At 42.2% G+C, this 25,271-nt stretch overlaps 1 protein-coding gene across 1 annotated transcript; it reads right to left on the reverse strand.

The window, feature by feature from the left end:
• Window positions 1-1,998: 1,998 nt before the first annotated feature.
• Window positions 1,999-22,657, reverse strand: grm2a (glutamate receptor, metabotropic 2a). Its single transcript, XM_061069890.1, has 5 exons — window positions 22,130-22,657; window positions 9,832-10,669; window positions 7,574-8,637; window positions 2,869-3,046; window positions 1,999-2,366 (listed from the first exon to the last, which is right to left on the reverse strand). The coding sequence occupies exons 1-5, from the start codon at window positions 22,655-22,657 to the stop codon at window positions 2,293-2,295; spliced, it is 2,682 nt and encodes an 893-aa protein (XP_060925873.1). The 3' UTR covers window positions 1,999-2,292.
• Between the last annotated feature and the right edge of the window lie 2,614 nt (window positions 22,658-25,271).

A 25,271-nucleotide genomic window follows, 5' to 3' on the forward strand; every position in this document is an offset into this window, starting at 1 on the left:
TCTCACTGTCTCACAGCAACAGCGCCACCTGCTGTCCTACCTGTGGAGGTGCCGCTCCCCCTGCTGTAACTGCAGGAGGCCTCCACCCATGGTTTGCTCACAGTAATGATATGAACTGGGAAACTGAATATGTCTATTGTTGATAACCACAATGACTCTCAGTAGAGTTCATTCCTCCGCCAAAACAGTCCCCTTATGAACCAATATTTATTTTATAGATATCAGTCTCCTAAACATACCTGCTTCATTTAATCCTGCAAACAAACACAGCCGTAAACACGAGCTTCCTGGTGGAGGTAATGAGGCTCCAGTCACTAGCACAGTACAAGTGCTACCTAAAGGTTTAGATACAAAAAATACCTGGCAGACAAAATTCTGATGCATGGTTCAACAAAACAAAATCTGCTGTCATCTTTTAAACAGAATGTAGGTTCTCAGTTTTGAATTTACTGCGTGTTCTGTATTGTACTTTCAAGAAAACAGTAAATCTCTGTTACTGATACAAGGTTGTGAGTGAGATGTGATCTGTGGTTAGGTTAAGGTTGGGGTCAAGGATTGTAAGGACTGTGTGTGTGTGTGTGTGTGTGTGTGTGTGTGTGTGTGTGTGTGTGTGTGTGTGTGTGTGTGTGTGTGTGTGTGTGTGTGTGTGTGCGCGCGCGCGCGCGCGCGTGCGTGCGTGCGTGCGTGTGTGTGTGTGTGTGTGTGTGCACATTTGCCTTGCAGCTATCACTCATGTCACTAACCCAGGTGATCAAAGTATTGCTTGCTGGACCGAGATTTTTCACTAAGACAATAATGTGTTTTCTGACCCTTTCTTTAACCTTTACAAACAACATGATATTCCTGCTCTAACTATCACATCTACGACTTGTTGCAGTTCATGCTGGAGCTTTTAAATCTGATTACATAAGACTTTCTTGATGCGCAGTACTTCCAGCTCAGCTCAGGGCAGCATCCATGTGGCAGCGTGCAATACAAGATCAAAGAATGTGGACACAAGATGGCAGTGTTAAATCACAGACCCTCTCTGGGTCGACATCGTCTGCCTCATGCACACTGGGGGCTGCTCGGTGGATTCCTCGAGCAACTTTGCTGGATTAGATCCCACATCAGCAGATGATGATATTTGTGCTGGTAATTTCCGTGTGGAGGCTGTTTGGTCTTGGCAGATGGAGCGGATTGAAGCTGATAAACCTTCAACAGCTGATGAAATATTGAACCGCACAGATTTGAAACCCAAGCTGAATTCAAATTTGAATAATTTAATGTGATGGTATATTTTTAATTAAAAGGAATTCGAATACGATTTAAAATATCCTTGAGTTTAGGATGCTTCCTTTAGGCCTCAGGAGGTTGATGGGTCGATATTGGAACACATGGTTACTTTGATCCACATGTGGAAGCATCTTCGAGCAAGACACTGAATCTGACAATAACCACCTTGAATGGCAGCTCTGTCACAGCTGTGTGCCAGAAGGAGAGCAAGGTACAAACTGCTTGGCTCCATTGGCTGAAAACTAAAGGATTGCTGAGAAAGCTCAACGCACTGCAAATGAAGAAAACACATGCAAATAGTAACAACACATGCAAATATAGAAACGCACTGCTAAAAGTCACATGTGGAGTCACAGGGGGAATTTCACAAAGCACTGGAGAGACTTTGATTTTCGTTTTTGAAAAATTTGCAGCACGTTTCTGCAGTTGCATGTGTTGTGTCATCAAGTTGTTTTTCTTAATTTGTGGTGTGTTGAGCTCTCTTTCGGCCACCGTAGAAAAGCACTGTTTATAATGTATGTCATATGTGCAGCAGCAGGCAAAGGTGAAAAATGAAAGGCATCAAAGTAGTTTTGCATATATAGTCTATTGGAATATTCATATCATGATCACATGGACAGAGGCAGTCGGACCCATCAGCTCATTATAGTATTAATAAAAAACACATTTTATTTACATAAATTACAAGAAAGCACAAACTCGTTCACCAAAATCTACATTAAAAACGTCTCGTATATATTACATTTAACAGATTTACTATAATTTACCTCATTGTTGCAAGTAGAATTGGTCCATAAAAAGAAGGGCTACACGCGACTTAATTGGCATCTCATTTAAAAATCGCTACGAGTCAAAGAACAGAATGAAACGATCGGGACATTGTACTCACAGCACTCTGAGGACAACTAAGTCAGGACAGTCGTCTGTGTGACCTCTTTAATATCTGAGACACCTGATTCAGGACTAGTGATTAAATAACTCTGTTTACAATGCTTGGCAAAGGAAGTCAGTCCGTCTTCACAAGGACGACGTCGTGGAGTCCACCACCTCACGTCCGTTACACACTGTTGGCACAACATTGGAGGCTGATGCTGCAAAACACACATAGAAGGTTGTGTTCTTTTAGACTAACAACACAGAGTATTGAATATATATATATCACTAGAATACCTTTCCCTCTGAGCTGCTGCACTGAGCTGCTGGCCCAGAGGACCACATGCTCACAGATGAATTAGCAGTATGATAATCAGGGAATAAATTATGTAAAATAAAGGGGGAAATCGGATGCTAAGCAGTTAAGTGTGCAAGTGGGAAACATCACATTTTCAATTAATTATCCAGAAGCTATCGTGGCTGTGCGTTGTCCTTAAATTACACGTCTTCCTCCCTAATTTATAGAAATAACTGGGTCACTATTTCCTGTGGTGGAGAAATGAATGATCATGATTCTGAAAAAGAAAAGGAAATATAACAGCCAGTGTTAGTGGCTTGCCGGTGGGCGGCCTCATCTACTTATACAGTGGCTACAATAAGGTAATATCATCATATTTCATGTGACTTGATGTTTTTTCTGATTTGAGTTTTGTGTGGTACCTTGAGAGAAACTGGAGCCTGGGCCAGTGGTGACGCTGAAGCGGGTGGTGGCCACCCTGAGGGTGCTGACATTCTTCTGCGGCTGGAACAGGATGATGTGGACCTTGGGAGCGAAGAGGCAGCCCAGCACCACCGAGCCGCTCAGACTCACAGAGATGCACATGGTGGTGGTCTGCACCTGGAGGAGGAGGAGGAGGAGGAGAGAGGTGATGAAGTCACTTTCAAGAAAGGTTGGTCTGAACATAGATGAAGATGGACAACATCACAGCTGCCCAGAAGTGAGGCCTCAATCGCCCCCTGGTGGCTGGCTGCACTAGGTAATAACTCCACCATGTTAGTGGATGGGAGATGGACCAAACCACAAAGCCAAATCTTTTTTTCTTAATGATGGTTTCTGTCATTTCAGGTAGTTCTTATCATACTGATATATCATCACGTGTTCATTTTTTATTTTATTTTTTTATTTGGTTTTGGTTATTTGATGCCGTCAAAAACGGGGTCAAATGTCATGATTGAATTTGAGCGCCTGTATCGGTAGGACGCCACTACCTCGGTTTCGTCTCCATCCAGGATATTTTGATTTCTGGAGTCTATAGGTCTAACTAGCATATTAGTATATAATTAAATTTGACTGATAGGCAATACTGAGTAGTACTTAGTGGTACTAATGTGTATCAAAAAGTACCCCTTCATCTTTTATATTGGCAGAAATGCTGAATTCTTACATCCCAGCAAAAAGCAATAGTTGTAATATCACTTCAGTGCCAGTGTTAATTGATGTTGATACTTTAAGTGACATTATTGGTGTTAAAAATGATTTTTTTAATGTGCAACCAGGGAGCTGATATGGCTCAGAGAGAAATAAAAAAAAGACGTCTACTGATGAATCGCCTTAACACGTTGCCGAGGATCTTTTTGCTGTTCAACAATATTCAGTCTAATTAGAAGCACAGGGGCTCATGACTCAGACAAGGAATGAGGACAATAAGGACGTCTTCTCGGATTCAGAATCACGACCAGGTGCAACAGAGGGGGAAGGAGGATGATATAGAACGGCGGCTGCTGAAGAGAGGTGTTAAGCGATCTGTTTATTTGCTTGTCAATCAAGCGCTCAACCCTCCATTCCTCTTCCCCTCACCCGGCCCACATCTTGCTAGGTGTCATCCGTGTCTGCTCCATCATTTCCAGCCCTCTCACAGCCTTCTTTCTTTTTCTTTTTTTTTCGGGATAACAGAATACAGCTCGGCCTCGTCTGGTGTGTGGCAGGTGCGTTTCATTTTCACAAGGCACAGCAGGTCATCAACCCGAATGCTAATGCTTGTATTAAAAATGACGTGGGCACCAAATATCGCATAGCACGCAGCCTGTTCTCCAGCAGAGATAACAAGGTAATAGCAGATTAGCAGCAGCCATTATCCTCCCAATTTTATTAACTAAATAAGATTTAATCACCTTACACAGATATTTTCTCCATGTCTTATACTCTCACGGTACATTATTTACAACTATTGCAATAATCACATGATAAAAAATTATATTAAGATAGGGACTAATTGAGAAAATATCTCAATGAATAATGTATATCACATAAACTATAGGATATGTCATAAGGTACCATGTGTGAATTTATGTCTATTGAGGTATATTGTACTTTGCAGCGTATAAAGGATTCGGCTTAAAACCACAGACCTGTTTTCTTCTCTATTCGGAAGAGCAGAGGACAAAGAATCTGCTTTTCCAGTAATATATTTTTTTCAAGGGGTCTTGAGCATAAGTGTGGAGAACAGGATGTGGAGCACGGCCTCAGCTGGTTTCTGCTCATCTCTCATGCTCCCCGTTGTCTTCATCGGTTTGGCCTCACAATGTATTATTTTGTTTCACAAATAAAGCACTGCTGCCTCAGCTATAAATAATGTCTGTTGTATTCAGGTATCTCTATTCCTCCAGAGAATCTCAGGGCGGAGATGAGATTCCATGATTTTATTGGGGCTGTGAGCTTCACGTTTATTGAAGAGCTTTATTGGATGAAGCAGCTACGTGCGGACCTTGAATTGACAAAACCCACCAGTTTAATTCACAGATGGAGACCAGTGAGTGACTTCAAAGTCGTTTTTTACCGACTGTCCTTATACACATGAGTTGCTTTAATGTGCATTATTGTGGAAAATAACTTAATGAAAACAAATGCCATCCCAGCCCCCATCGGCTTCATCAGCTGTTCTATATAAAGTAATGCTGTTATTGTGTTTCCTCCACCAGTGCTGCGTTGCTGGATTTATTCCTGTGTTTTCTCAAAGGGCTGCAGACTCTGTATTCACGCTCTTCTTTTCTATTCTATTGTGCTTCAACTCATTGTTTGAGGCTGTTCATGCTAATATAAGAGCTGATGATTCTGAAATGTCCAGATGCATAAGAAATAAAAACCATCTGGACAGATTTAATTCAAATCAAACAAGCTTCACTGGTCCATTTTAAGACAGATATCATTTTCTCCACAATAATCTTCAGTGACTTCATGGACGCGCTGTGACTTTTGGCTGCGGTCGCTGTTTAATCAGTTGTGTTTGCTGCTGAGATGAGATGACCAGCGCTGGCATATGTGGCAAACACTCTCCCCCAGGACATTGAGGACATCCTCAATATTTCATACCATAATCAAATGTGTTACCCATGGCTCAGTAGATAGTGTTTAATTTGCCTTAATGTTTCATGACGGACGACAGGACGTCAAATCTGGGTATTTCATTCAGCCCAACCCAAACGCTCACATTGTATATCGTGTGTTTTTACACTTTTATTACGTAAGCACTTATCTTAACTAACCTAATTTATTATTTTTACCTATATATCATTAAATTGTATTGGGAGAAAAAAAATAACTAAGAAAATCCTCTCAGCTCCACTCAACTTCTTTCGGAGAAAAATACAAAATCAGGACACTGGATAAAATCAATGCCTCTTCTCAGCGGTAGGTATTTGTTTTGTATTTCCCCAACTTGAACTTGAACTGACCAGATTAGGCTGCTTTGTTTGAACCCTACATCTGGAGATTACATCACGCTGTGACAACAAAAGTGGCACAAAACCGGGAGAAGACAAATGATATGTTTCTGAGAATTAGAGCCAACGTGTTTGCTTCAGTAATTATTTATCGGTCAAAGGGGGAGTTTTGTTTCTATCTGATGAGCCCATTCTGGCTGTGAATTTCCCGCTCAGCCTGGAGGTCCTGGAGGGAGGGTTCCTCTGAGCCAAGCTGCAGTCCCAGGACAGAGGGCACAGCTGGGACACAGCATCCCAGTCTTTCACAGTCCATTCCACACAGCTACACTTTGGGACACACAGGGACGTGCGGTTCTCTTTCAGCGCTCGTGGTCTTCGCCTGTCTCCTCCTATTTCAGCAGGAGCCGATGTGTCAGGGGATTCCTCTGTCTGCCTCTCCCTTCTGCCTCCCTCTCTCACCGCACACTGCCCAGACCCCAGAGGGACAAACCCCCATGACTCAGGCCACCCTGAGTTTCTATCAATGCAGTGTGTGTTCTCGTGACTACAGATGACCATCGATATCCAATCGGAATGCAGCGTCATGTCTGTGTGTCTGTCTGAACAGATACAGCAGAGACCCTCCAGTAAAGGTTTATTCCTCTTGTGTACTCGAGATGAAGTGGGGTGAGGGAATCACGGTCCAAGGTGGATTTTCACTTTCAAATAGAGGCAATGTTTTTGACGGTAGAGATAAAAACATTTTTTGTTGATCTCCAGAATTAGATTTAGTGGTGGAGATTCTGATGTTGGAATAATATGTATCTTATTATCTTATTAGTGAAAGTATTTTTCTTCACATATCAATTTAGATGAGAAGTGACGGAACTATGGGAATAATACTGTTAAATCAATGCAGCAGGAAGGTCCACGGTTCAATTCCCAGCTCTGCCTGGGTCTTTCTGTCTGGAGTTTGCATGTTGTCCCCATGTGGGTTTTCTGCAGGTTCTCTGGCTCAGTCCAAAGACATGAGGATTGGGGTGAGGTTAGCCTGAGACTTGAAATTGTCCGTAGGTGTGAAAGTGAGCGTGATTGGTTTGTCTCTGTGTGTTGGTCCTTTGATTCGCTGGCTCCCACCTCTCTGCGACCCAGAGCGGGAAGACGACGGATGGATTGATGGATGTAAGGAAACTGCTCTGTCTTTTATCCATTTTCAATTGTTGAAATGTATGTTTGGTTTGTAGAAAACCAAGATTTGGATTAACCCACTGCTGTAGTTCTACCACTACAGGAAGTGGGATTTTGTTGTGGTAAGACTAAGAAAACCCAGTTACACTTTGACTGGCTTTACACTGGCTTCTCCATCTACATTTTATAATTTACTCTTTACAGGTAAAATAAGTCAAAGTTGCAAGGCACATGATAAGTACAGGTTCAGTGATTGTGAAGAATTTAAGCTACTCAGTAATAACGAAAACATATATTCCTAAGAGCCACAGGCAAGACAGACACGGCTGACAGCTGAATCAATACCAGCTGACATTAGTTTATGATTTCATGCACATGAAATCCAAATTCGACGTACTCTGCTCAGATTTCAGGAAACAAAAGCAATCTTTAAATTACAGAAGTACACGGTAACATTTCATCAACAGGCGAAACAAGGACCACCTTCCATTAGGGACCGCATGCACAGGGCCATGACTTATAACCTCACTTAACTCACCCTGTAGTCGCTGGCAGTAACGTAGAAAATGGGCTGGAACGCCAACCAGATGATGCAGGTGGTGTACATGGTGAACCCGATGAACTTGGCCTCGTTGAAGTTCTCGGGGCATTTGCGGGTCTTGAAGGCGTAGACCGTGCAGAGGATGATGAGGATGCAGTTGTAGGTGAGGGACATGAGCATACTGGAGTCCTTGCTGTTACACTTGAGGGTGACCACGTCTCTCCTCTCCGGGCTCACTTCCTTTCTCACCCCCGGGGCCTCCAGCAACAGCCAGACCAACACCACTATCAGCTGGCAGGAGATCAGAGCACCACAGATGGCCACCTGGGAGGCCGGGCTGATGAACCGAAGCCGCTGCGCTCCGTCCTTCACCCCGCTGAAGATCCGGGCGATGCGATTGGTCTTGGTCAAGAGGGCCGAGTAGCACACGGCGAAGGAGGTGCCCAAGCCCAGCCGGCGCAGAGTACACACTGCTGTGGAGGGTTTGGCAATGTAGATGAAGGTCATGGTATAACACATCAGGACTCCCAGCAGCAGAATGTAGGAGAGCTCTCGTCCACTGGCCTTCACCACGGGCGTCTCATTGTGTTTGAGGAAGAGGCCGATGACGAAGAGCGTGCACATCATTCCTAGACAGGAAATGGTGACGGGTCCAATGGCCCAGGCATCTTCCCAGTGGATGTACTCCTCAGGCAGATAATAGCAGCCTGTCAGGTTGGCAAGCGGCCACTGTCCAAAGCTACAGTCGGCACAGGTGAACTCATCCTGCAAGTACTGGTATGGCTGACAGGGGATGCAGATCCAGCAGCACACATCTCCAGGCTGCATGCTCTTCACCTCGTTCTTCCTGCAGGGGTCACTACACTGGGAGGTGGGGGCAACCTGGTCGGCCCACGGAATCAGGCTGGTGTTCAGGGTCAGGCTCTGGGCCCAGTAGCCGACCTTCTCGTAGACATAGCGACCACCGTCTTTGTGATAGTGGAAAATGTTGTAACGGCCGAGGCTGTCCCCGAAGGCATCGAAGAGGACCAGGTTCTCTGTGTCGGGGGGTCGAAACGGTGCTAGAGGGGAAGAGGAAAAGAGAGAGTGTTAGAAAATATAGTGTTGAAATGTCAAGCACAACAATGGTGTAAAAACCTAAAGTGAAAGCACAAAGACTGTGGACTTTACACCATGAACACATATCCCACAGAGCATGTTTTTTTCTGGTTGGACAGTTTCATATTGAATTTATCTCTTCATTTATTTATGTCTCTCTGCTGACATTTAGTTTGTTTCTCAGTCGACACTGAACACTGACTCTGACAAGTCACCGCTGAAAATTGTCAATACAGCCGGCACAATGGAAGCAGTCACTTTACTTTGATGAAAAGTTCCATGGGTTGAACACTGATGGGAATTACAGACAGACGGCATTTAATATAAAGTTACATTCCCACACAAAAGACAAGGTTAAAATAAAGCACCAATTTAAAATTTTGAAAGTCATCTAAATGTGGCTAATAATTACTTTCATTACTGATAAATCTCACAGTTATTTCATTTTAAAACAGTAGAAATTTCCATAATACATTTTCCCACAGTTCAGGGTGACATTATCAGATTTGCTTGTATTGTAATACACAGTCTATAAAGATAGACATATTGAATTTACTATGACACAGGAGAGAAACAAATATATAATTATTAAATCAATCTATAATCAAAATAGTTAATTTTCTTGTCAGTTGACAAAAAATTTATGTGGCTCATAATTTCAGCTGTATAAATATTATCTCCCAGTTATGAAAAGCCATTTTTGGTGGATTTCTGATGTGAGGATGTGTCGATGCAAATGTTGTTGCACAAAAAGCTACAGCAGGAAACCTTCTTTGTGGAGACTCTCACAGAGCAGAGTTGATGTTTTAATGTACTATCTGCAGTGTTCAAACAGAAACGTCTCTCTATTAATAAACATGAATGAGCCTCAGAGTATGAGGGGGCAGAGACGGATTCATATCTGCAAATTGAATCATTACAGAGTTTATCTCGAGCTGCGGTGTATAAACACTTGTTACCACAGTAATTCAACTCTTGAAACAATTGGAACGACGATAAAGTGATATTCATGTTTTTGCAGCATACAGCACTCGCAGAGTGAAGAAGGGATATTTATATGGAGGAGGGAATAATGACAAAAAGAGCAACTAGACATCCTGAAAAAAATTCTAAACTTTTCAGCAACCCTGCATTAACATTATCAGGACTTTACTCACCTTCAAACTTGACCTTGAGAATGTAGTCCCTGTAAAACTTTCTGCCATTGCCAGGTTTGAGAGCTTCACACACTTTGGTGGAGTTGGGGCATAAAGCCTGCCTCATGTTATGTAAGGCAGTGGCCATTGCATAGATGGCATTCACCACAAACATGATCTTGGATTCTGGCTGAAACGGAACCTCGCGGAGTGAGTGCTTCCCACAGCCCAGATCATGGAGGCTGCACTGGAACTGGTTTTCCCAGAACTCTCTGAACCAGGGATTCCGGGTGTTGTTGTACGGGTGCAGGCCAGTGAAGTAGTTGTTGAACTGAGGGATTGGATACGAGGCCAGCTCAATGGTGAAGGCCCCATCGGCCACCGCCTCACTCCCCCTCACCACGCTCTCCTGTGCGCCCCAGCCATCACTCGCCACCCAGGTGAAGCTGACGTTCATGCGGTTGGCCGCCACGAGCAGCTCGCGAGCGTCTTCGCTGCGTGTGAACAGGATGACCACCTTGGCGTTTGATTTCTGCTGCAGGGAGCGGATTACGTTCTCGTAACTCCAGCGGCTCATGGAGCGGCTGACCTTAGCCGAAGTGGCGATGCAGATCTGGTGGGCCCGAGCCTCCTGCTGGAAGGCGTCGATTCCGGTCTCACCATAGTCCCCTTCTGATGCCACTGTAGACACGTAGGTCCAGTTGAAGTAACGCAGGATCTCCGCCATGGCCTTGGCCTGATAGAAGTCCGGGGGCACGGTGCGGGCGAAGAAGTCGTAGCGGGTCTTGTCGCTGAGCTTGGCGCTGGTGGAAGCGTAGCTGATCTGAGGGATTTGGAAGAGTCGCAGCAGGTTGGCCACCTGGAACGGGAGCGACATCAGAAGATTTATGTTTGTTATTGGAATCAGTCTGAAAAAAATAACAGTAAACCTTCATCAAGGGTAACACTGTATTTACACGAATACGATGTATTAGTAGAAATCCTGGTAATGAGCTCCTTACGGTTCACACATAAACATACACCTGGCTACTCTGGGAATTGTTTTAACTGCCCATCATTAAATGAATTAATGAAAATTGGCTTCACTACATGTTTATTCCCCTACAGATGCAATTAGTCTCATCCCATTATCATTTCTTCACCCATCCCTGCTGGGTCTTTAACATCATCACTCTCCAGCTAACTGAGCGCTGAGATCCTGCATTTTGCAAATGTGCAACTCCGTGGTCTTTTCTCATCTGTCAACAAAACCACCCAAAAATATGTGCAGCAGACGACTGAGCTGCTCTAGGTGTCAGTCACAGACTCCACGGTGAGAGACTTCACTGAACCAGAAAAATTTGCACAATTTTCATGAAGTTCTGGCTCAGCTTTGCAGAGAAGAGGAAGTGGATAGAGACAGGGAGGTGGAGGACAGGGATCGGGGGAGTAAAAGGAAGAATGAGAACAAAAGAATCTCAAAACTTTGCATTTTCTGTTCAGTGGGTTTTGTCGGTGTCGTGACTCTGCGTGTTGCGTGTAGAAGCAGCAACTGACTCGCTTTTGCTTCAGGCACTTCTGTGGAAGCCTAAGGGGAGCCGCTCGGATCAGTCAGAAGAATGCCAACATAAATCTGGTTGACTTTAATGCCAGCTCTCAAACCGGCACACTGATGGCACAGCATCTTGAATGCCAATGAGTCATTCCTTAGAAAGTCAGAGAGAAAAATTCATATTCAAATGCAACCACTCCGAGTCCTGAATTTCCTATATTGTCATATTGTGACTAATCTGTTGCAGATTGGAAATAGTTCAGAACAATGTACTCGATCTAAAACTGTGGAGAAATATGAGACAATTACATCTCAATCTTTTGTCAAATGACCTAAAACAAAGTCCTGCTGTTGTCACCAAGGATTGCTTGGAAATATGCCGATGCTGTTGTTGCAGAGGACTGCCTGTCTAAAAATGATAAACAGCCTCAAACCTTTCCAAGAAAGTATTATCAGGACGATTGATGATTTAAACAATCAGAAATCTTGTCACTGGACCTGGCAGTTTTGGGCTTCAGCATAGATTCGAAATACCAATATAAAAACAAAATTCTATAATTTTGTAATATATCAACAGTTTGGCAGATGCTCTTTATGTGTTTCTGTGTATACAAGTTCTATACATGTAAGTTTTCTTTGAGTACGCCATCACCCTCCCACAGTGCAGATAGGGGTGGATGGATGAATGGATGGATGGATCACACAAATGGAATTACTATCAGACAAGTTGTAGGTGAAATTGTTCCACTTTAAACTGAACTATAAATTAAAATTTTACTGTTGCATTGAATGGATAACAACTAAAATGTATCTATATCAGCCTAATATTAGATATAGAATTAATGGGCTGTATGGGGAAATTGAAAGGTTTCTTTATTGCAGCCGTTTGAATACTGCAGATGTATCAGTCACTAAATATACAGTCGACATATACAAACCCTAAACATTAGTCCAGAGGAGGAAACACATGCTAGTTATTGATCAGAGTATCCTCACTGATAAACGAGTCACTACACTGAGACATTACAGTAAATCTAATGCGATGTGCCTCGGTGGATTTTAATAATGGGATCCTTCCTATTTTGCAGGATCAGAGGGATGAATATTAAATGAGCTGATGTCAGTCGTCTCCACACCACTAGATTTATTGGACTTAATGAGAGTGTGAACGTCTCCCACACAGAAAAAGAAAACGCAGCCTTCAGTCAAGAGCGACCAGACTCAACCGGACGATGTCACATGGAGGCGGGGTTGACCTCATTTACCGGTTCAACATTACAGCTATTTCTGACTCATGAGCCTGAAAAAACTGGGATGAGAATCTGGATGCTGGAACACATGGGTGAGCATTTCATATCAGTTCAGAGGTTGGTTTCTCCTGAGACAGTCAGGTCAGCTGTAGAAGTCCTGCTCATGCACAGAAGCTAAACCATCACATTTCTACACGGACTCGTCCCTCTCCTTAAACCGCTCTGACAGCCCTCCTCAACATGTGGTGCAACAGCTGGCAGCAGTGGGCTTGTTCTCATAGGAAGGAGGATGATCTAAAGTGGCATGTGACACAAAAACAAAGCTATCTGATGAATCTTTTTCACATCGCTGACTTCTCATCGCATAATTCCCTTACATGAATACTTTTCATAACAAAACATGAACGGTTTCTTTGATATCTGTGGACAGTTCTTCTCTTCAACCCCTACAAATATATCATGTAACAAAGCAGTCAGCCAAAAGAAGACCTCAGCTGAATATGTTGCTGAACCAGTAATTCCCTCCATAAATGAAAAATAATCACATTACGATTATAGAAACTATGTAGGAGTATATTATCCATGTCGACTGACACTAAATGCATCATAAATGCTGTTTTAAATTTGTGAAAGTGTGAAGGAGGGAAATCCCTGACAGTGGTAATAAATTCATTAGTGTTATTATTATATAACTAATATTAATATATAATTGCACATTGGCGGAGTGCTACACGAAAGTATTTCTAGTAAACATGTCTGATTACAGCATTAAATATCTTTACATATTACATTAAGGACATTCAACCCTGATACAAAAATCGAAATCTGTGCAAAACACATATATTCTGACACACTTGACAATGATCAGTGAGACAGATGTTGATTCCTCGATCACAATATTTGAATTGAGTTAGTTGGAAGTTAATATTTACTTAAATTAAAATGCTGAGATAGATATTTTTTGTCATCTCAAGGATAGTGAAATTGGGACCATGGTCTTATTAGACAAATAAGGCACTGAACAAATTGAGTTATATTGACATGGCTGATGAAAGTTTGTTTTTGTTATTTGGTGGAAGGACAAAGCAACACAAATTCTCACTTAAAAATGAAACCTAGATGAACAGTCCATCTATCCTGCTGCATGGCAACAGGGTATTGAAAAGCAGGCATTTGCAACAACAATTTTGTGAAGACCTCTTTAAATTCTATGGTCTGATCAGACTGCATTAACAGAAACCTTTGGACAAGCTCCCCTGCCACTATCCTTCTGCCAAAAGCTTCATAGTTTCAGGTTTGGTTGAAGACTTAAATGTCTAAATGTGGGTGTGTGATCGTTGTGGAAGTTTATACTTAAACTTTACAACTTTCTGTAACAGGATGTGTTGATGTCATATTTTTCTACATGGGTACAAACCAACAACAACAACAACTACGTGATTGCTCCATTCTGCTGAAAGTTGGCTAACAGAAGTGAATGAGTAATTTCTCTGCAGGGCATCCGAAGAGCTCCGTGTCAGTTTAGTAATCCACTTACGTGTGGCTCATGGGAGGCTGTTAAGCACAGAACCAAACACGTCTCTGACACAATGGGCTCTTTGGAAATCATTATATAGATGTTCATATGGCTTATATGAAAAAAAAGGTCATTGTTTCTTCCCAAGCCTGTGACTGACACACTGGGAGTGTAGGGCTGCACTGAGCATGTGGAGCATGTGGAGTGTGAGGGCAAGACAAGGACCAACCATGTTCTTCTTTTTGATCACTGTGGTTCATCCACAATATATTTTTCACTTTGATAGACTAATTATTTTGAGTGCTGTCATGCACATTTAACCACAATGCTCTCTGCTACAGGCTCCACCAATATTGATCGATTCTCAACCGTGACAGGTTCAAAGAGCGTAGGCGTATTCCAGTTTAGATCGAGACGACATGAAGAGAAGACAAACGGAGCCTTAAGAATGAGCCACAACAAGAAAAGCAATACATTTTGCTATTTATCGTATGTTTAAGGGAGCCGCATGAAAGTGTTTTATCTGGAAGACATCATCATTTCAACAAATCCAATATCTATACAATGCAGTGTGTCCATCTGCATGTGCATCATTGTCTCCACTGTTGTGTAGTAAATCAATGTGGTCGGGTAAGACAATCAAAATAAATTCCTTCAGGTCACTTAATTATAAATGGAAAATGTGATTATTTAACTTGCTGACAGTCAATGTCAGAAGATGTTTGTCAACACAAAAGATGCTATGATTATTTAATATACTCTTCAAAATCAAGCTGTAACAAACAGTAAATTAATTAGGTGAGATAAGATCCAATGTCTGTTACACCACACTGATGTATTTCTGAAAAAATAATTTTAATAGTCAAAGTATTTTAAAGAACTTTTGCAATTTTAATGTTTACTTCAGTAAAATGGAGTTTTTTTTCTCTTTTCGTTTCGGTCTTAGATCTTATTACTTACAGTGTATGTGTGATTGTAAAGTAATCTGAAACTGTGACCGTAATGTAAAGTTTTATTATTATCATTTACTATTTTTGGCTTTCATCCTTAAGATAGAAGATTTACACCGACACATGAAAACCGAGCATCTGATGTTTTGAAATACCAAACTTTGAATATGTATGAAATATGTCACAATATGTCCTGATTACCTGGAGTTTTAGCCGCAGTCCATGGATTACAGTTTCACACTTTCAGTCGCAGTGATCATCCTGCATCTTATGTAATTAAGATAATTAATGAGCGGCCCAGTGAGTCTTTACACAGAAGATTAGGATTGTTCAGCTGAAATACACTGTTTCCATAGAGATACCCCTGAGGCACCAGAAGACACCACCGGCCAGAGTAACTCACATTGAGCTGTTGTAAAATACTGAAATAATGATATAGTCCACAAAAAGATGACCAGCCTTTTGCTTCAGTTGGTAGAAAAATGCTGCTTTAACAACAAATGCGTTAAGTCTCGATTCTAGTTGATGACGGTTCTGTCTTAAAAAACATCCTTTGATGCTCCGAGGTTGCAGCAAGTTTCATGGATGTAATTTGATTTGCTCAACGTGTCGTTGGATGGAAGAGACGCAGTGAGAAGAAAGACAAGAGGAACGAAGTGAGGAATGGGAAAAGGGGCACAGTGGGGGCAGTAGTCAAGTGACCGAGCTATGAGAGAGGCAGAGAGAAGAAACAGTGAGAGCGCCCTGGTCCAGGAAATATCAGGCCTACTTTGTAGAGATGTCATGATTTTTTCGACATGAAAAGCCCATCTGCTCCTCCCAGAGGACTGTCTCAGTGAGCTTCTACAGCGATAACACTGTATTCCCACAGCAGCAGTCCTTAGCTCCTCTCACACATACACAGCCCACTGCAGAGCCCTGCAACACAAATGCAAACACACTCATGAGGAGCGAACCTGCATTATAGCACAGTGCAGTTAGGACTACGCACTGGATCGTTATTAGTTTACTTCTTAGGATTTAGTTGCCCGGCAACCGCTTTAACGGGGTGGAGATGAGAAATGTTAAACCTAGACCAAGGATGCTTTTTGATCAGGTCCAGCCCCCTCACCCTGCTGGAGAATATGAACCTATTTTATGAGGCAGTAGTTTGTTCAAATCCCACAGAGTCATGCAACAAAAAAACCAAGTGATAGCTGAGCTCCCCATTCGCTTTCAATGTCAAATCAACTTTGACGTGGACGTGCTTCCATTCGTTCCATTTCCCTCCTCTGTGAATTCAGTGCATTAATGTCTGTACAGTTTGTGCTCTATCATACAAACATCACAGACCTGCTCAGTGCATCCCAGCCTGACAGCCAAGTTTCAAAATCCAATACCCACGACCAACCAAATTGGGGTTCAGCGGACTTCTGCCATCCTGTCGCTCATGTCTGATGTCAGGAAACATTGACTTCACCCAGTGGACATGATCAGTATTGCAACTGCACAAATACCGAGTTCTGCCAAAGCCACTGAATAATCCAATCACATGTGAATTATTTACGATTTCAGGAGCACGTTCTTTACTTTTACCCATGAATTATGCATTTTCATTGCATGGTTTTACTGATACGTTTCATCATTATTGTTCGTTCTGGCATGAATTCTGTCATGTGTGTGTGTGTGTGTGAGTGTGTGGATCCATGTTTAAGTCCCACGTATGACTCATGCATGCTCCAGAGGTTGGCACCGTCTACCTGCAGATGAAGACAATTCTATAAATAGGGGTAATTGTGGATGAACAAAAAAACGAGATGCTCGAGCTCGCCAGAGGCTCATAAATTTCCCTCATTATTCCTCTCACACAGTTGGGTCTGCAAATATCAGGATGTTTAAATTCCACCCTGCATCCCAGTGAGTGTCTTCTTCTTCCTATCTCATTAATCTGTAAAGAAATTACCACATCTCAGTCAGTGTGCTCAAACATTCCAATTAAATCACAAAGGTGCCGTTTCGCAGTGAGAGCTCCCATCACATCCAAACATCCCGGACAAAGTCAGATTCCTGAGATTTTTAATTTCTTTACGCTTCCCCTGAAATTTCATGTTGCTTATTTTCAGTTGTTTGCAGACATTTCTTCCCTCTGTGTCTCGTGCATGAGAATAATTCTTCAGCGAACCTTTGAGTATTTGACATTCCAGGGGTGTTGTTCCTCTAATGCACCACAGTGATGGTGATGTTTAGCCTGGGGGATGAGGCTCTCTTACCACTGACTCATATTTAGCAGCACAGTCTGCTGTCACGGTAACAAAAGTCCTGTCCATGTATTAGTCAGAAAGCAGCCTGGGGGCGAGAAGTTCCTGGACTGTAATTGTAGAATATAATACATCCCTGATTAGCCCAAGACAAAAGGGCTCTAGAGAGTCACAAGACTAATGTTGCCGCTAAAACGCAAAGTTTAATCCATGCGGTGGATGCAGGTTGAAAATATCTTCTATGATTGAAGCATTTCTGATTTCAGGAAGGGAACGTGTTATTGAACATTCTGTAGGCGACGGGCATTACTCATTACCTTGCACGGACAGAGCACAGGGGGAAATGTTCATGGCCAAACATTTGAATCACATAAATATTCCGACAAGTAGATTCGTTGAAACTGTCCAGATGGCATCACAGACTTCCCACTGAATGTTTAAGATACAGGCGAAGATTGTCAAGTGGTTTCGATGCCACATGATTCCATGTGACTCACTCCCATCTCTCACTCCCATCTCTCTCTCTCTCTCCCTCTCAGCGATCATATCTGCCCATCACTGTCTCTGGGTCCCTGCGAAACATGATCTCTCGTTTGATCCCTCTTCATCCTCCGTGTGCACGCTCGCCGCTGCCAAACAACCAGACAGCCCTGCTGCAACCACAGATGGAGAAAACAGGACGCAGCCCGCCACAGCGTCATGAAACTTCGCCTCCACACTCGACTCAGTCTGCGCCCGAACGCCAGCACGGCTACAGGCCTGCAGCCAGATCCACCCCCAGGAACAGCGGCAGCACGGCAACACGCTTTCTTCATTGTGACAGGTTGAGACAGCACTCAGCATTCTCACCACCTGTCTGTTCGCCATGTTCCACCATGTCGCCATGGTGATCAGGGGCCCTTTAAACTAATATAGTCGGTTGTCCAGTAGGTGCCGTGCCTTTGGGGTGAAATACACACAAGTGACTTAACTGTCTGTTTTTCTCACAGCCCAGCTGGTTCACTCGAAGGTCTGAGGGGCGATAGATTAAAGCTCCAAAGGACAGAGACGCTATGTGGACAAGTTTAATCAACAGAGCAACAGCCAGGGGCAGCAGATAAATGCCACATAGTCACTTGCCCCAGATGCATATCTCTGACATTGTCCCCTGAAATAACAGGAAGGTAGCCTGTGTAAAAAGATGCAACCCTCGTTTTACAGTTTTTTCCTATCGTTTTAGGCAATTTACCTAAACCATGTTCACATTCCCTAAACACTTCACACAGTGAGCATACCAGTAGACCATGTGAACCAAACTGTGGTTACTTGCCCCTATGCTAAGATACAAATGCTGGCAATGACGCCTTCTTCCAAATTTCATGGATACCTGCCCCAGTCAATGTTCACTACCAGCAAAACGCTGTGGAACTACAGCATATTTTACCAATGTTTAGATACTCTGTTCAAAACAGTGAACTTTCTGTTCAAAACCTAACTTATCAGTAATTTAGATCACTGTAGATGGAAAGATGCTGCATTTGGACAGACAAATGAAGTTACATGTTTGAATAAGAAAAAATATTTAGTTTATAGTTTATTTATTTTATTTTACAGTAATTTAGATTTTTTTCCCCCTGTGCACCATTGTTCTTGGTGAATTGGCATGGAATTACTTTTTTTACGTAAAAAGCAACACCAATTCTGCGCCACTGTTGGGCTACTGTAATATACAGTATGTGCAGGTTTTGTGCATTGCATTTTTTGTTAGAACACATTTTTTGACTTTTTTCTGTTTTGTGTAACACTTGCACTGTGACAAAATCTCCAAAAAGTAAAGCACAGTGAAAAAAACTGTTGTGTTTGTGATTTGTTTCTGGATCATATATTACATACTTACTGTATGTAATTTGCATTACAAAAACTGAAAATTGTTATTCTCAGTTTCTCATAAAACACTTACAGTATTTACTGTATTTACAATTACAGTACATTTACCACACTCAATTGTGACATCTTTTGTGGGAGGTAAACCGACATATGAACACTGTCAGCAGATACTTGGCTTGGATTGTCATACTGTAATATTACAAACTTTATTACTGTAGTCCAATGAAGTGTTTGTCTGTGTTTTTTCTCTTTTTTTCAATGCAACACTACAGGAAATCTATGCCAAACTGGAGGACACAGCAACATTTTATATATGCAATTGGCAATGCTTCAAGATGTTAGTGTTTTTTAGGTCATAGTGTTCTGAGAGGAAACATGTGTTAAGTTATGGCAGCATTGTTTGTGGTGTGGTTGTTGTAGTGCATTTTGCACCAAAGGTTAACAGATATGCAGAGGTGTGTGTCTCTAAAGCCCACTGTGTTAAGTGATAGGGAAAAGTGACCATAGTATGTGTACATGACCGAAAACGATAGGAAAAAACTGTAAAAAGGTTTCTCACACAGGTGCAATTTCATCCAGTGTATTGTTTTGTACAGGACATAATTATGTGATCACATGTCATTTCAAAAAAAGCCACATGATGATTACAAATGCACGTTCGAGCCAGAGGCTGTGTTTGTGTGTGTGTGTGTGTGTGTGTGTGTGTGTGTGTGTGTGTGTGTGTGTGTGTGTGTGTGTGTGTGTGTGTGTGTGTGTGTGTGTGTGTGTGTGTGTGTGTGTGTGTGTGTGTGTGTGTGTGTGTGTGTGTCTGTGTGTGTGAGTGTCTGTGTGTGTGTGTGTGTGTATGTGTGTGTGTTTGTGTCGTCGTCTGGCACACACCTCACAAGTGAACTGCATTACAATACAGAGTGTTATTCATGGCGGAGAGAGGGAACTGTGTCCTGTGGTGCGTTCCTACCGATGAGGAAGATTCAGTGAGAAGCTGGGCCAGACCTCAGACCTCAGGCTTGTAGTAGTACATCCATAAATTACCACAAGACAAGGGCACTCCCCAAGGAGCCCCAGATGCAGGGTTTCGCTAAAATTACAGCTCGTTCATCAAATGCTTTATTTCCAAACTGTCTTTTTCACCAGGAATCCCTTTTTATTGGTGCATCTGAATCCTCCTCATGCATCATTTCCCAGGGTCTCTCTGCCTGGATAATGTATTACTGCCCTGCGCTGTAAGTTCGGCTTTGTGTTTTGTCAGCAGGGGGCTGCAACTATAAAATAAATAGAGATGTTTGGAGAGCTCAGTACGATCGGGGAATGTTAAACCTATACATTGTATTATACATGGTATAATATTAAACCTAGAAGCATCTACTTAATAAAAGGAGACGTATCTTTGGATCAAGATTTTCTCATAAACACTTGAGAAAACATCTGTATGAAAGCTGATGCTGCTTACGACTGGTTGGTGGGTTGGTTACTTCCTGGATTGATCCATTATTTTATGTAGAAAGAGGGACATGTGAAAACAACGTTGGACTCACCCAACCTTATGATTTTTCTGTGCCCTGCGACTGCTCCGTGGCTTTTAATTAAGTCTGGTGTATTGACATTATTTTATAGCGTCTATGTTGTGGATTTTTATAAACTTAATTTTGTCTGTTAATATTACTAATTTATGTGTTTATCCCCCTTAAGTTATCTTTTTTTCTTTCAAATTCATTCTATATAATTAATTGTCAACATTTTAATTCTTTTTTTTTTTTTTATTCCTAGCTCAATCATTTCGATACGCTATATGTTTGGTCTAACAATTTGTTTAAAATCCTTCAATATGTTGCAAATGTGAGTTTTAAATGTGTATTTGCAATTTGTTCTTCAGGTTAATAAGGCCAACAGGTAGAATGCACCCAGGTTGACCAATCACTTGCTTGAAGAGCAGGTACGAATCAGTCAACCGAGATTTTCTTTGCCTAACTTCAGCTCTAGTTAGTTTATTATTTGCATATCAGTGATGACATACTGCTGACCACTACAAGTCCTGACCACAAAGAACAGAAGGATGCACGCTCCATGCAGCTGGCTGTTTGAAGCATCTACGCTTTATCAAGTGTCTGAAGCCAATCATTGATTTCTGGATGGGCAGACGAACGCCCCTTTCTTCAGAGAAGCAGAGAACTGGAACACAAGGCTGCGTCTTCAGTGAGATCAACCATCCTCTCCATCCGAGGCAGCAGACGCAGTCCTCTGGCTGACTGGGGCAGTTTGAATGAATGCTTTTAGGCATGTGTATTTGTGGATATTTACAAATCTCCGTTCCACATGGCACACCATCTCCTCTCACAAGCGTGTGAAATTACACTGATGTGGCAGCCATATTACAGCTGAAGATTTGAAGAACCAATTAGCAGAGCTTTCATCACATCAGGTTTACTGAGCCGAACGGGAGCGCTGCTGCCGAGAGTAATCATGCCGTCACTAGTCATCCTGTCAGGCCCGTCCCGAGCACAACATCTGTAGCACGTCTGCCTCTGACAGGACCGCTGCTGAAGTGTGAATTACCGGGACAGAGAGAGAGATCTTCTAAATTAGATCAGCCAAGCATATGGACACACAGGTAAACAGATCCTCCGTGCGGAACCAATACTCATTAAGTCCCTGTGTTAACATCTTGCAAAGGGTAATTGTGCATGGTACTTAAGTCTAAATGGACGATCGTTTGACCATCCATCACATTTGCTCTCATCCTCGTCCTCGCTCCTCCGTCTGTCTCGCTCTCGAAGCCAGCAGGAGCAGCTGATGCTTAGATACACCTTTTATAATTGCACTTGTCTGAAGATATTAATGTAGCTTCTGGCCCGACTCATTTCATGGCACCAAACCGAGATGATCTTCCACAGGAAACTGGAGATTAATTATTGTATTATAAGTAATGTGGCGAGCCCACTCTTACGGTGGACATCTTCATGAGCTCTTACCTGAATGGAGACATCGCTGTAGGAGCCTCCTATCACCCCGGAGATCGCCAGAGGGACGTCGTCGTGGATGGCGTAAGAGCCGTCGGGACACGTGTACTCACTGTCGTCCACTTTGGTGAGGGAGGCCCGGACAAACTCCAGCGACTGCTCCAGAGCGTAGGTGTCCTTTGAGCAAGTGTCCAGTATATGAGCTCCCAGTCTGATCCCCGGCAGGATGCGGTCGTCCTTGTTGATTTCGTCCAGTGCCAGCAGCATGGCCTCCAGTCTCTGGATCCCTCTCTGAGCGTTTATCTTCCCACAGTCTTCGGCCCCCTCGCCCTTCTGGTGCACGGGGAACAGGCCGCCAATCATCAAGTCTCCATCCAGGGTGATCTCCCTCTTAAAGTCAGTGTTGTAACCCACCACGGGCAAACCTTGGGGAGCCTGGGCAAAGAGTGACACACATAAGCACAGCAGGCTGAGGCGGGACAGCTGGAGTGGACGGGGCACAGGGTGCACCCCCCACAGCGGGGATCTCCCCAATGACATATCCCTGGGCGAAATCAGGTCGATGTCCTGCCTGTTGTTTCTGGTCGGCGTCCGGTCAGCTTGGGATGGGGGCTGCAGGGGAAGAAGAGTGAGGCGCAGTAGCACCAGATCTCAAAGCACCAGTGTTTTTATTCCGACAGAGGCCATTTACAGGATCAATGCCATCCTCTCCGTCCTTCTCTTCTTCAGAGATGTTGTAGATTACAGCCTGCAGATCAAACAGAGGGAAATTCAGTCACAGTCTTTGAGCTGAAGCACAATGATCCCACTGTCCCAAAAACATTGTCCTTACCAGGGACTGAATCGGCCCAAAAAGTAAAATTTGAGATCATCTGCATAAGTGATCATTTAATGGTGGTTGATGAGGCTTGTGATGAGGACACCGGAATAAAATTAAAAGCGTTAGCAGCCACCACACGTGAAATAATCAACAAGATGAATCCACCTCGACAACTTATTTCCTTTTGTTTTACACAAATTATTAGGGCAATTACCATTTGACATGTTTTTGTTATGCAGACAGAACATTAGAGGGAAAATATATATTCTGGAGACGTTCTATTGATGAAGCGTTGACTGAGGCTTGAAGACAGAGTTCGCTGAGGACAACACAAGCGTCCTCCAAATTGTTTTCTCATGTTCTCATGCATCACATAGTCAATCCGTCATTGAGAGTGTGTGTGGTATTTTTTCCTCTCGTTTCACTGTGTATGACCTCATGTTCCTTCTCTTTTAAGGCAGATGACAACTCTTTTATATTCACATGCACACATGCTCCTGAACACTGAACGTCTACAGAGACAAAACTAAATCATATAACCCCGAGGATCATTTAGTCAAGTCACATTAACTACTCACAACTCATGCTGAGCGAAAATACACACACAATTAAAAGGAATTTAAAACAGATTAATGTTGTTGCCAGAAGACTGAATAAATGTGATTTTATCTAGAACTATATTAACACATTCATTTATTCTGCAGTTTAATTCAGTTTAATTTTTCAATACAAGGGAATGAAGCAACTCCAAAATAATGTGAGCAGCTATATTTCCCAGTGTAAGATATACGTTGGTAAGTCGAATGGGATCTTGAATCAGACAAAGACTAAAGCATTTTAGGTTCCAGTGTTGTTGGATTCAGTTTTGATTTAAAGCTCCTTCCTTAGTTCTGATTTGTTTAACTTGGAAAGAGCCAGGTTATTTCTTTTTCCAGTCTTGTGCTAAGCTAAGCTAAGCTTCACTAACCATATGCTGGTTGTATCTTTGAATGCAATCACATCAGAAAGTTTTCAGATTCTTTCACTTGTCGCACATTTGACATTGTTGATAATTTCAAATGGGCAATGCTTCAGCGTTTATCAAAAGCTCCCATAAACGTAAAGTCAAAGACAATTCGTAAGTGGCTCATGCACAATTCTCTTAGTGCACTCGAGTAAACCAGCCAGAGCACAAACTCACACCTCATAGAAGATCTGTGAAGAAACCTGAAGACGTCAGTTGACAGACTCTTCCAATCTGAGGATCTGTCTGAGGAACAGGATAAACTGCCCACATCCAGCTGAGCAAAGGTTGTAACTGCGTCCAGAGCATTTTCTACAAAGTGAAGTAACAGCTCTGAATTCTTTTGAAAATAACAGCTTCAGTATGTGATTAAAAAGATTATAAAGATTAAAAATTATAAAAATAAATATATTATTATGTTTTCACTTTGCCCTTTTGGGGCTGTTGGGTTATTGATCAGTCTGATACAATAATAATAATAATAATAATAATAATAATAATAATAATAACAATAATAATAATAATAATAATAATAATAATAATAATAATAATAATAATAAACTGATTCATACACTTTTATCAATGCTCAAATACAAAATGTACATTTAAAAAAATTGATAATGCAAATAAATTAAACAAATATATAATAAATAAAACATTTAAAATCAATTCAATTGAAAAAAAAAACAATTTCAAAATAGATCATGATACTATAATCTATTGTAAAAAAAATATATTCGCACATTTTTATTGCATAATGATTTCCTTCTGCCACATTAGAGGTTCTTTGCCAGAAAAAGTTAATTATGTATCAGGATAATAGATAAAAATGTCTTCTCCAGTTACAAAAATTTGTTGCAAATCAATACGTTGCTGACCACATCCTGATTTAATGTGACACTTCGACATGAGGAGTTAAAGCTGAGCTGCTTCACGTATGGATTGGGAAACAGAGGAGACGCAGGGTTTTGGTTCAGTCCTGGTGTCAGTCCTCACAAATCCCAGAGGCTTAATTAAGCGGCGCTGAGAGTGGAAGAAGTTTATGAGAGAATGTTAGTGAGCCAGACTGATCCGTCTCATCAACCAGTCAAACAGGACGACAAGAAGCAATTAACTGTATTGATGAAAGATTCTTAAAACCAAGCTGCAGGTGGATATTAATCCTCATGTTTCTTCCTTGCTGCTTGAAAAACACTGAGTTTCCTCTTAAAACACAATACACTCTCAACAGGAGTCACACTGCAAACCCTGTTCTTTGGGTATTTTTTTCTCTTGTCTTCCTCTCTCTCTATCCTCTCGGTCTCCCCCTCTTGTTTCCATGGAAACTTGCC

Source organism: Limanda limanda, chromosome 4 (genome assembly GCF_963576545.1).
Source record: "Limanda limanda chromosome 4, fLimLim1.1, whole genome shotgun sequence".
Lineage (NCBI taxonomy): Eukaryota > Metazoa > Chordata > Actinopteri > Pleuronectiformes > Pleuronectidae > Limanda > Limanda limanda.

What these genes read in the sequence shown, in the direction of transcription:
- grm2a (XM_061069890.1), bottom strand. Translation starts at nt 22,657, where the DNA reads ATGTCATTGGGGAGATCCCCGCTGTGGGGGGTGCACCCTGTGCCCCGT. An exon ending in ACAGCGATGTCTCCATTCAG is followed by an intron (nt 10,670 to 22,129) that starts GTAAGAGCTCAT and finishes CTCCCGTTCCAG; the next exon opens with GTGGCCAACCTGCTGCGACT. An exon ending in TCTCAAGGTCAAGTTTGAAG is followed by an intron (nt 8,638 to 9,831) that starts GTGAGTAAAGTC and finishes CTTCCCCTCTAG; the next exon opens with CACCGTTTCGACCCCCCGAC.